General features: G+C 38.3%; 1 protein-coding gene across 4 annotated transcripts in view; it reads right to left on the bottom strand.

Annotated features, from left to right (window-relative positions):
* Positions 1-12,976, bottom strand: part of ZMYM4 (zinc finger MYM-type containing 4) — a 175,316-nt gene extending 162,340 nt beyond the window's left edge. For 3 of the 4 annotated variants that reach the window (XM_079917190.1, XM_079917191.1, XM_079917193.1), the window contains exon 1: positions 12,567-12,973. In XM_079917190.1, the coding sequence (XP_079773316.1) occupies positions 12,567-12,605 (39 nt within the window). In that variant the 5' untranslated portion in view covers positions 12,606-12,973. Of the gene's footprint in view, positions 1-12,566 lie in introns of all 4 variants that reach the window. The other variant, XM_079917194.1, reaches the window with a different exon arrangement.
* Positions 12,977-13,264: the final 288 nt, after the last annotated feature.

The following is a 13,264-nucleotide window of genomic DNA, read 5'->3' as shown; positions in this document are numbered from 1 at the left end:
TTCATATACATTGAGTAGAAATGCCAAAATAGGGTATCCTTGTCTTATTCCTATTCTGAGGGGAAAAATTTTCAGTCTTTCATCATCAAATATGATGTTAGCTACGATTTTTCATATATGGCCTTTATCATGTTGAGAAAGTTCCCTTCTATTCCTAGTTTCTTGAGTGCTTTTATAAAAGGTGTTGGTTTTTTTTCAAATGCTTTTTTTTCCTATATCAACAAACATGATCATGTGTTTCTTTCCTTCATTCTATCAATGTGGTGTATTACACTCACTGATACTTCGAAAAATTTAACCAAGGAGGTGTAAGACTTACACACTGCGAGACTTGTACAAAACATCGCTGAAAGAAATTAAAGAAGACCTAAATAAATTGGAAGACATCCCATTTATTGGGACATTTAATAGTGTTGGGATGAAAAATACTTCCCAAGAGACTGACAGATTCAATGCAATCCCTATCAAAATTCAAATGGCACTTTTCACAGAAACAGAAAAAAATCCTAAATTTCATGCGGAATTTTAAAAGACCCCAAGTAGCCAAAACAATCTTGAAAAAAAAACAAAGTTGGAGGACTTACACTTTCCAATTTCAAACTTCCTACAAAGCTACAGTAATCAAAACAGTGTAAACAAGGGACTTCCCTGGCAGTCCAGTGGTTAAGACTCCGTGCTCTTGGGACTTCCCTGGTGGCACAGTGGTTAAGAATCTTCCTGCCAATGCAGGGGATATGGGGTCAATCCCTGGTCTGGGAGGATCCCATATGCTGTGGAGCAACTAAGCCCGTGTGCCACAACTACTGAGCCTGAATTCTAGAGCCCACAAGCCACAGCTACTAAACCGCACGCACCTAGAGTCCATGCTCTGCAACAAGAGAAGCCACCACAATGAGTAGCACGTGGACCGCAACAAAAAACAGCCCCCGCTCGTCGCAACTAGAGAAAACCCACGCACAGCAACCAAGACCCAACACAACCAAAAATAAATAAATAAATAAAATTTATTTTAAAAAAAGATTCTGCTCTCACTGCCAAGGGCCCAGCTTCAATCCCTGGTCGGAAAACTAAAATCCCCAAGTCGCTAGGGCAAAACAAACAAACAAAAAAACCACAATAAGGGATAAATTAGGAATTTGGGATTAACAGATACATACTACCATATATAAAATAGATAAACAACAAGGACCTGCTGTAGAGCACAGGGAATTATATTCAATATCTTGTAATAACCTATAATGGAAAAGAATCTGAAAAAGATTATATACATGTATAACTGAATCACTCTACTGTACACCTGAACATTGTAAATCAACTATACTTGAAAAAAAATCAGAACTACAATGAATACAACATGATAAATACAATTAATACTGCTGTATGTTACACATGAAAGTTGTTAACAGAATAAGTTCTAAGAGTTCTCATCACAAGAAAAAAAATTTTTTCTATTTAAGTTTGTATCTATACGAGATGATGGATGGTCACTAAATTTATTGTGATGATCATTTCATGATGTATGTAAGTCAGATCATTATGCTGTACACCTTAAACTTATACAATCCTGTACGTCAGTTATATCTCAATAAAACAGGGGGAAAAAACCCGCAATGAGATGCCACTTCACACCCACTAGGATAGCTATTACCAAAAGAAAAGAACAAGCGTTGGAGAGGATGCAGAGAAATCAGAACCCCCATGCGTTGCTAGTAAGAATGGAAATCGGTGCAGTCTCTGTGGAAAGCAGTCTGGTGATTCCTCAAAAAGATAGACATAGAATTTCTATATGACCCAGCAAATCCATTTCTTGGTACATACTCAAAACAACTGAAAGCAGAAACTCAGATACTTGTATGGCAATGGTTACAGCAACGTAAAGGTAGAAACAACCCAAGCGTCAATCGACAGAGGAACAGCCACCAAAATGTGTTACATACATACAATGGACTATTATTAGGCCATTAAAAAAATGAAGTTCTGATACATGCTTCAACATAGATAAATATTGAAAACATTATGCTAAGTGAACTAAGACACCGATGGTCAAATATTTATGATTTCACTTATATGAAATACCTAGAATAGGCAAATTCTGATTAGAATAGGCAGAAAACACACCAAGGGCTGGAGGGAAAGGCAACGGAGAGTTATGCCTTAATGTACATACAAAGTTTCTGTTTGGGATGAAATAGTGGTGATAGTTGCACAACATTGTTAATGTACTTAATGCCACTGAATTATAAACTTTAAATGATTAAAATGATAAATTTTATGTTGTGTATATTTTAAGACATGAGAAATTTTTAAGGTAATTGTTTAAATATAAAATAATAACAATTTTTAAAAAGGATGCAGGTACTAACCTTAAAGACCCTGTTGTAGGCTGAATTGTGGCCCCCAAAAGATATGTCCACCCAGAATCTAAGAATGTGATCTTTTTGAAATAAACTTCTTTGCAGATGTAATTAATATAAAGATCTTGAGATGAAATCACCCTGGATTAGGGTGGGCCCTAAATCCAATGAAGATCATCCTTAGACAGAAAAGAAGAAACAGAGAGAGGAGGCCATGTGAAGGTGGAGGCAGAAACTGGAGGAATGCTGCCACAAAAATCAAAGAACACCTGGGTCCACCAGAGGTTGGAAGAGACAAAGGATTCTTCCCGAGTCTTCAGAGACAGCATGGTCCTGCTGACACCTTGATTTTGGACTTCTGGCCTCCAGAACCGTGCAAAATAAATTTCTGCTGTTTTAAGCCACCAAGTTTCTGGTGATTTGGTATGCCAAATCTAGGAAAATAATACAGATTTTGGTATATACAGGTGGCGTGCTGCTGTAATAAATACCTAAAAATGTGGAACTAACTTTAGAATTGGGAAATGGGTAGAAGGTGGATGAATTTTGAGAAGCATGATAGAAAAAGTCTAGATTGCCTTGAAGAGATGGTTGGTACAAATATAGATATATCTGTATTCACCAATTCTAATGAAGGTTCAGGAAGAAGTGAGGAGCAAAAAAGAGAAAGCTACTATTACTTTAGAGAATACATATACTATGAACAGAATGTTGGAAAAAAATGTTAAGGGTGCTTCTGGTGAGATCTCAGAGGGAAATGAAGAATATGTTACTGAGAACTAGATGGTGATCCTTGTTAGAAAGGAGCAGAAAACTCAGCTGAATTGTGTTCTACTGTTAGGTAGAAGGCAGAACTTGGATGCAATGAACTTGGAGATTTCTAAGCAAAGTGTTGAGGTGAGCCTGGATACTCCTTGCTGCTTATAGGAAAAAGGGAAAGGAAAGAGGTAAACTGAAGAAGGAACCATTAAGCAAAAAGGAAACAACTCTTAATGATTTGAGCCTATCTAGATTGCAAAGGATGCTAAAATTAGGAAATCCATTATAAGAAAAGTGTGCTCTAGGGAGAGGGTGAAGGGTGTAGCTGGGCAACCACTTACTGAAGATACTGTGTGTGACTCATGGATCCAATTAATCATCTCAACTTAAGTCAGGAATAGAGATGGGGTTATCCAGGAAAGATCTGTGAAGAACTATCTTTTCTAACTGTGTGGATACCCTTAATATATAGAGGAGACTCACAGGTTTTTGAGCATTATTAAACCAGAAAAAACACGGCCAGACTGTTCTTAAAGGAACAGAGACTAGACAAAGTGGGGAAAAAAAAAACTGACTTCTGGAATTCTATGGGCAGGAAAGAGCTAATAAAATTACTCAGCTGCAAACAAGTGCTACTCTTCAAGAAAAAGAAAAATGACTCCAAAGACAGAGCCACAGACACAAAGGCAGAGGCTAGAGAAGCAGGCCCAAAACAGGGGTCTACAGTGCCTTCATGGACCCAGAGGGCAGAAGATCAAGTCACAGAGAATTATTCTCAGGTCTTGAGAATTATTCTCTTGTCCTTGTGGGTTCTGAACTTGATTAGGACTAGTGATCCCTTTATTCCTTCCATTTTCTTCCTTTTAGAAAAGCAATGTCCATGCTATGCTTGTCCCACCATTGTATTTTGGAAGTAGAAAATTTGTTTTCTGGTTTCACAGGTCCACAAATAAAGAGAAATTTTATTCCAGATGGATCATACCCAGAGTCACACCTATACCTAATTTAGATGGTTGAGATACTGAGATTTGGGACTTTTTGAGCTGATGATATTAGATGAGTTGGGCTTAAAAATTCACGTTGTAATGAGTTGAGACTTTCAGGGTGTTGAGATGAGGTGAATGTACTTTGCATACAGAATAGACATGAAGTTTGGGGACAAAAGGGAGGACTGTAGTGGGTTGAATTGTGGCCCCTAAAAGACATGTCCACACAGAACCTCAGAATGTGTGCAGAATGGGTTTTGCAGATGTAATTAAGGCAAGGATCTTGAGATGAGAGCATCCTGAATTAGGATGGACCCTAAATCCAATGAAGAGTATCCTTAGAAGACACTGAAAGACATAGAGAGAAGGCGGCAGTGTGAAGATGGAGGCAGAAACTGGAGTTATACTGCCACAAATCAAGGAACACAAATCAATCCACAAGAAGCTGGAAGAGGCAAGGAAGGATTCTTTCCTACAGCCTTCAGAGAGAACACTACCTTGCCAACACCTTATTTTCAGACAGTCAGCCTCCAGAACTGTGAGATAACAAATTTCTGTTGTTTTAAGCCAAGTTGGTAGTAATTTGTTATGGCAGCCTTCGGAAACTAATACAGACACCCACTGATCAAAAATTTGACAAATTTAAACATCAAAAAGAATACTAGGGGGCTTCCCTGGTGGCGCAGCGGTTGAGAGTCTGCCTGCCAATGCTGGGGATACGGGTTCGTGCCCCGGTCCGGGAGGATCCCACATGCCGCAGAGTGGCTGGGCCCGTGAGCCATGGCCGCTGAGGCTGCGTGTCTGGAGCCTGTGCTCCGCAACGGGAGAGGCCACAACAGTGAGAGGCCCGCGTACCGTAAAAAAAAAAAAAAAAAAAAAAGAATACTAACCACAATAAATTTAAATATATAAACTATATTAAAATTCATGAGTTCACAGTGGTATCCCCTCCCAAACCTCAACTTTGGGATTTGCTAAGGTATCAATTCATTCTTCTGAAGACTGGTATACAAAGGGGAAAAAATAAGGATTTATTCTGCTTCTCCTGTATAAATGATTTGACAGGGTAACCAAATAATTGATAAAGGAACTCTTTATGAAAGAATTTCAGTGAATAAATATAGGAGAGATGATAGAAAATCACTCTTCTAATGAAATAGTGGATGTAGGCAACAATCATCAATGGCTGATAAATCCATTAGGTGAAAAGTTAAGAACTATGTTGGATTCTGCTGACAGAACCTAAACTGATCAATTTTAGTATCACTAAGTGTGACACATATAAAACAAATGAAATGGTAAATCTCATTTGGATAGTGATTTAAACAAACCAATTGTAAAAAGACATTTAAAGGATCAAAGAAATCTGAACTGGATTAAGGAACTCTTAATTTTGTTAGGTATAACAGTACTGTGGTTGTATTTTTCTTTAATTCTTATGTTAGAAATACATACAGAAGTACTTATAGATTAAATGATGTGATACCTGAGACTTCTTTGAAGTTATTTCATAGAAAGGAAGGAAAGAAGGGAGGGAGGGAGCAAGGAAAGAAAGAAAGGAAAGAAAGAAAGAAAAAGAAAGGAAGGAAGAAGTTAGATGAAACAGGAATGGCAAAATATCGATAACTGTTTAGTTGCCTCCTAGAATGATGCAATTAAGAATTTGCAGCATCACCTAATAGAGTGACTATACGTCCTAATTAGTACAGGACAGTCCCAGTTCATGGCTATTGTCCCACTGTAATTATTAAATAGCACACCCTTTCATTCTTAAAATTGTCTGATGGGAAATAAATTATACAATCACTCTATTTATGAATTTTTCTTTCCAAAGAAACTGAACCTAAATCTCATAAAGCTCTACCAATTCAAGTTCTCAACCTTGGCTGCAGACTGAAATCACTTGGGAAACTTTTTAAAATACTGATGCCTAGAATCCACCCTATGAATTCTGATTTAATTGACCTAGGAATCAGGATATTTAAGAGCTCGCCACGTAATTCTAATGTTTCAGCCAAAATAGAGAACCACTGCTCTATATCTAACTATTTTGTGGAAAATATGAAGGGTAATTGAACGCGTTAAACACCACGAGAATTCGATCAGCCAAAACCAGAATGCGGTAAATTCTCCTGGACAAATAAGCTAGTTTTTTTAAACAAATAAATAGCATGAGAAAAAGTGCAGGGGCTATAGGGGACAGGGGATGGGGGGGATGGTTAAAGTTAACAGAAACTTAAGAGACATATAAACCAAATGAAATGGTAAATCTCATTTGGATAGCGACTTAAACAAACCAATTGTAAAAAGACATTTAAAGAATCAGAGAAATCTGAACTGGATTAAGAAACTCTTAATTTTGTTAGGTATGATAGTATTGTGGTTGTATTTCTTTTTAATTATCTGTTAGAAATACATACAGAAGTATTTATAGATTAAATGATGTGATACCTAAGATTTCTTTGAAGTTATTTAATCAAAGAAAGAAAGGAAAAGAGAAATGAAGGAAGAAGTTGGATGAGACAGGAATGGCAAAATGTTAATAACTGTTTAGTTGTCAAAACTGGGTATTAAGAACATGGGGTTTATTGTACCAATCTATATTTTATATTCTATATTGATATGGAATTGTGAAACAAAGTTTTTTAATTTTGCCTATAAATGTGTAGTATGCATGTGAGTGTATATATATAAATTTGTAAGACATTTTGGGAAATGTAAAGAAAGATGAACACATATGATCTTTGACCTCAAAGATTAGTGGGTAGCCTATATGTTGGACAAAAAAGGTTTGTTCAGGTACTGTCTTTGGTCAAAGGCAGGAAGGCAGCTAACTCAAGATTCTGGGAGGCCAGAACGATAAGAATGAAATTAAAATAACATTATAAGTATTCCCTAAGCATAAGAAAGGAAGTGTGGGTATATTATTGTTAAATACCAGAGGATGAACATAACCAGACTTTGAAAAGCCCATGCTCTTACTATTGGGTTGAGCCATATGAAAAGGCATTTCTGTACGTCAAATATTAGCAACTTTGTATGGTAGAGCCCAATACTATGTTAAAATGCTTTCTTTTTCTTTCTTTTGCTAAAATAATTACATACTGTTAACTCATAGTAAAATAATCAGAATATTTAAGGGAAATATCAGTCTTTTTTAAAAAGTAGTAGTAGTTAGTCTTCTTTAAAAGTTGGTCTCCTAATACAGAACTCAAAAATATCTTCTAAATATCCAGAGAAATTGCAATTGTACATTTATCTATTTATATTCTCTTTAGTATATAATAAAATCATTCCATTTTCAAAGGAAGCACATAGCTTTATCTTTAAAATGAATCATAGTTTTAAAATATTTGGTATATATTTCTTAAAAATAAACATGTGAACTGCATATGTTTTAAGGTTATCTCATATATTCCATAGGCAGAAAGTTAATTTGATGCTTCCTGAGAAGTAATTTACATCGATTTGATTTAAATATAATTCAATGTTTTTTGTTTTGTTTCTTCCTGGTTTTTTTCGGGGGAGGCCGCACCGCGCAGCACGCAGGATCTTAGTTCCCCAACCACGGATCGAAGCCGGCGCCCTCTGCAGAGGAAGTGCGGAGTCTTAACAACTGGACCACCAGGGAAGTCCCTAATTCAATATTATTTTAACAACCAAAAATTCCAAATAATGAATTCTGAACCTATACTATTATTTACACATATTACTATATATCATATATATTAATAACTAATGTATATTTTTTAATTACTGCATGTTATTATAATGAATTCTAACCTATACTGTTTATCAAACAGTACAGTTTTTCAAATGGTACTTGATCCTGGTTTAGCCTATTATATCATGACCTTGAGCTCTCTCTGTGCTGCGGTTTCCTCATTTATAAAATGGGACAATAATAGTAACTACTATTTATGGAATTAATGAGGATTAAAAAACATACTACATATAAAATATTTAGAATGACTGGAAATTAAAATGTTTATAAATACCAGGTATTATCGTTATTTACAGAAGCCTCTGCTAGTTACAAGAGGGGCACTGTGAAAACAATACAGGATCACTGTCAACACTAGAATGGTCTCTTCGAAATGCTCTCTATACGAAGAGCCAATGCATTCTTAAAGTAGATAACTTACACTATGTACACATGATCTGCAAATATTTTTAATGATATGTACCACCATGTTTTTAAGCAACACATTTAGCCAAAAGATAAAAAGTTCATTAAGGAATTAAGAGGGATAAACCTTTTGCAATTATTTTATTATAAAATATTAAAATAACAGAAATCCAAAACAAAACTCCATAATTCCATCAGTAGTAAAGTCAATGTTTTCATTTGTTCATGTTATTTTCTATCCCTGTCAACATGCACTTTCAATTTTTACATACTTACAATAACAAAGTAGATTACATTTTCACTTAATATTATACCCCGAGTATTTTTCCATTTTGCAAAATTCTGCCCCTTAGTCTCACTTTCCTTTCTCATCCCCACCTGCTGAAGGTAATCAATGGTAACAGCCTGACATGTGTCCTCCACAAGTTTCTCCAAGCTCATACATATACAAGTATAGACACATATGTGAGGAAGAAAGATCACTTTGTTTTTACAAAAATGGAAGCATACTACTTATACATATGCTTTCTCTTTCTATTAAGCATGCCAAATACATATACCTCAAATTTAACATACAGAAAAGTTTAAGTATGAAAATGGACACAACTTACTAGACCAGGTAATAACACATACATTTACAAAAGTTATTATTATTTTGTATGTAACCTTTGAAAAGATAAAGGGATTTCACAAAAAAATATGGCCACCAGATTTAGTTAGATCTCATGCTTCTAACAGTTTATTATAATAACCATGCATAAAATAACCCCTCTACTTACAAGCCTACGCAATGAATTTTAAAACTTATTTCAGAAAATAAAAATTTTACAGTCTTTAAAAAACACATAAATAATATCTCAAAAGTATCCTGACTTTAAAGTAAGAGAGTGTGAGTGTGTGTGTATAATACTGGCTTTCAGGGACTTCCCTGGTGGTCCAGTGGTTAAGACTTCGCCTTCCAATGCAGGGGGTGCGGGTTTGATCCCTGGTCAGGGAGCTAAGATCCCACATACCTCATAGCCAAAAAACCAAAACAACATAAAACAGAAACAATATTGTAACAAAATTCAATAAAGACTTTAAAAATGGTCCACAACAAAATAAAAAACCTCAGTGTCTTAAAAAAATATATATATATTGGCCTTCATTTGAACTTGGTTCTTTCTAAGGCAGAGATGATAGATGGATGTAGTGCTCACCCACCCACATATTCAGCTTCCCCGTGTTCACAAACTGAGAGACTGGCATTCAGATATAGTCTGAATACAATCAAATCAATCTTACCTAATTAATACCTATTGTCCTAAGTGCCGACAAACATAAGACACCAGGCAGACCTACAAAGAGTTTAAGGTTGTTAACTCAATGGTTTTAAAACACACTCTCCCATCTAACCGTAATCCAGAACGATCACAAGATCCTTAAATCTGGATTCTCAGAAGAGAATTTAGGGTGTAAAGGGTGATATGAAAGATAACTGAAGGTCCCAGAATTACAAACCAGATAACTTGGTACCCAAGCCATAGAGCCTCTAATGCAACAGGTAAACTTTTCTTACCAAAAATCCATTTTTGAGTTCCTATTATGTGAAGGTCATAGGTGTTGGAGATGCAAAAAGCATATAATGGCCCTACCCTTATGGAGTTCACAATATAGCAGAAGAGTCAGAATATATAATTCTAAATTATCATAAATACCATATACCACAGCACAATGCCTAGCATATAGTTCATGAACTAGCACAGGTACTCAACAATTTTTTGTGACTTATGATTATAAAAGTCAAAGGCAGTAAGCATCATAAATACAATACCATGTCATCAATGAAACTTCAGATTAAATAATCTAAACTTATTATCTAGGCCTAACTACCTCAAGGCAGACTATTTTATAAGATACTGTACTTTTGTACACAGTCCCCACTAATCTGCTTGGAGTACACATATGGAATCCACGTGGAGTTTAAGCACAGGCACAGACGAAAAATGAAGGAAAAAAGCACATGCACCATGTGTACCATTTAAGACAACTCTACTGAACATTCTAACCAAACTATCAAAACCAAAATGGATTATGGAGCCTAAAAGACACTGACTGTAACCTTCCTCCACAATGAAACTGGTAAAATAATGGGGAAAACCTGTACGAGTGCTCTGTATATTACATACTGTTAAAATATAATAAAAGTTTAGGGCTTCCCTGATGGCACAGTGGTTGGGAGTCCGCCTGCCGATGCAGGGGACACGGGTTCTTGCCCCGGTCCGGGAAGATCCCACATGCCGTGGAGCGGCTGGGCCCGCGAGCCATGGCCGCTGAGCCTGCGCGTCCGGAGCCTGTGCTCCGCAACGGGAGAGGCCACAGGAGTGAAAGGCCCGCGTACCGCAAAAAAAAAATAAAATAAAATAAAATAATAATAAAAGTTTAGACTGCTACCAGTGTGGCACCTTTTAAGTATATTAGAAGAGAAAGAAGTATTTAATATCTAGTTGAATTTGTTACCAAAGCACACAGATGTTTTCTAAAACATTCTATCTTATACTGTGAATGACAACAGCACTAGTATTAACTGGATTCAGAGACCTCCTTGAATAAACATTACACATCTAAAATAATTTATTCTTTATATTTTAATTGGTGGACCACATGCCATACGCCTTCACTCAAGCATAATGAGGATCCAGTTTAAAACTGGCTCACAGCATGAAGAACAATTTAAATTTTCAAAACACATGCATTCCATAACCAATATTTATACTAAGTGAACTATTTGGACATACTATCACATGGCTTAATTTGTCCTATGTATGAGGAAGATCTAATTATTGCATGAGGAAGATCTAAAATTTTATAAACCTAAGACTATCAACAATAAATTTTAATTGCTCAATACTACAGTGAAATGCATTAAAATAAGAACTGATGAATAAAGAGGTAAATGTGGATTAATACGTGATAAAACAAGTATAGTAAAATGTTAACGGTAGACTCTAGATGGTGGATACTGTGGACACTCCCTGTAAATTTTTTCAGCTATGTAGTTGAAAATATTTTCCTAATCAATTGTGGAAAAAATACTGCTTGACAATTCCCTCGTTATTTACCATTTAAGCTTTTAAGGAGAGAAACACAGATTTTAAAAACTATGTGGCATGCAAAACAAGCACCGTAGTTGGGACAAACATGGATTCAAATCCCAGCTCAACCTCTTAACTATCTGATCTTAACTATTTAACCCCTCTACGCCTACATTTCCTCATCTGCAAAATGTGTTTTACATAGTAAATGTGAGGTTTAATTCTTCCTATAAAGCACAGTGCCAGGCACATGGTAAGCACTCAAAATGTTAGTTGTATTATCTATATGAGATTGCTAACTTTATGATAAATCGAAAGGGCGTTCTCAATAAAGATTACGCAGTAATTTTTTAGGCAGTTAGCTTAACACTAACTTCATTTTGATACCATTCACAAAAAGGAAGATTCCTGGTAGTAAACTTACTGCTTAACACGCTAAGCGGGAGGGCGGCGGGGGGTAAAAGAAAAAATCTAAAAATACTGCTCAATCGACAGTACTGTATTATTCTCCATCTGAAAAAAAAAAATCACTCAGAATTAAATAAGAAAAGTTTCAAGACAAACTTTAAAAGGCACTCAACAACTATGTGGAATTGGCTTCGCCTCTGCAGGTTGTTTGGGTACATCCTTGATATGACAAAACTTGTCACACTCTTCCCCGTTCTTAAATGTTGGTAAAGGGGCTAGACTAGAAAATGACATTCATAGTTGCCAAAATCTTTCTCATACATCAGGGCATGCCAACGACCCCACTTCTTCTCAGGTAAGAGCACCACCTCCACCTTGGTCTTGATAACGGTTGGTGGGGGGGGGAGTGGAAAGGAGGCAGGAAAATGAATTCGCGATGGTATCACCGAAGACCCCTCCACCACTCATTCCCGCCACCACCACCCCCACCTGACCTCTCTCCTGTTAAACTTCCAGACTCTGGTTCACCAAAGATGCACTTAAGTATCTGACACCTTCCCTCCCCTGACCCAAATAACCCACCCCCAGTGTTGGAAAAATAAAGAAACCCAAACAACAGCCCCCGCCCCTCCCCCTCCCAACCAGCAGCAAATCTTTGTCCCACCTGCCGAAGGACCACTCTAAGCGCGCTCCAGACCCAAGGTTGCCTCAGTCCTGCCCGCAACCTTTCCCCAACCGGGCCTCGGCGACCCCTCCACGAGACTACGCATGGCCCATTCCCGGCCCCGGCCCCGAGACGCGGCCCCCGCCCCGCCCCCCGCCGCCCGCCGCCCGAGTTCTGCCTCACCTCACCTACCCTCTTTCGGGGGCTGGACTCCACCTCTCTCTCCGCCATGTTGAGCCCCGCTCGGAACCACTGCGGCTCCCAGCGCTGTGGCGGCGGAACCTCTCGGGCCCCCGGCCCCCGCCCACACTGCAGGCACGGCCGCCTCGCGGCAGCTTCCCCGGACCTGGCCGAGCCTGGCGCTTACAGTGGGGAGGGGGCGGATGCCGCGCGCCGGGTCGGAGATCTTGAGATCCCACGGGTGCGCGCGTAGGCGGTAGGGCCTGCCCGGGAAAGGGGGGGGGGGCCGGGACTCGGGGGGTTAATGGCCTCCAAGGGGCCCCGTGAGTAGGATTATTTTCTCTCAGAGAAATTCCTCCGCCTGCGGTTTCTTAAAGGGATCACCAAACCAGCCCCTTGCGCGCGCCCTTGATGCGCAGGCGCACCCTAAGCCCCTCCTTCCTTTCCCACCAAGCCCCCGGTCCCGAGCGTGCGCGTTGAGTGGCCCAGGGTAGGCCAAATCCTGCAAGTCTTTTTGCAGCCAGCAGCTGCTCCCACTACTCAACTATGGCCGCTCCCTTAAAGGGACCATGACTCAGTGATGAAGGAGGAATGAAAGAAATTAGTAAAAGGGCTGTCTGGAGTATTGGGTGAAATGTCAGTGAGGGGTCCAGATCACCATCTTACACTTGACTGCAGAGATACCATTGTAAGGGGAAGATGGTGGTGAG

The sequence above is a fragment of the Stenella coeruleoalba genome (genome assembly GCF_951394435.1).
Source record: "Stenella coeruleoalba genome assembly, chromosome: 1".
NCBI lineage: Eukaryota > Metazoa > Chordata > Mammalia > Artiodactyla > Delphinidae > Stenella > Stenella coeruleoalba.
The sequence above is the reverse complement of the archived record's forward strand: the minus strand, read 5'-3'. Positions and strand labels throughout refer to the sequence as shown.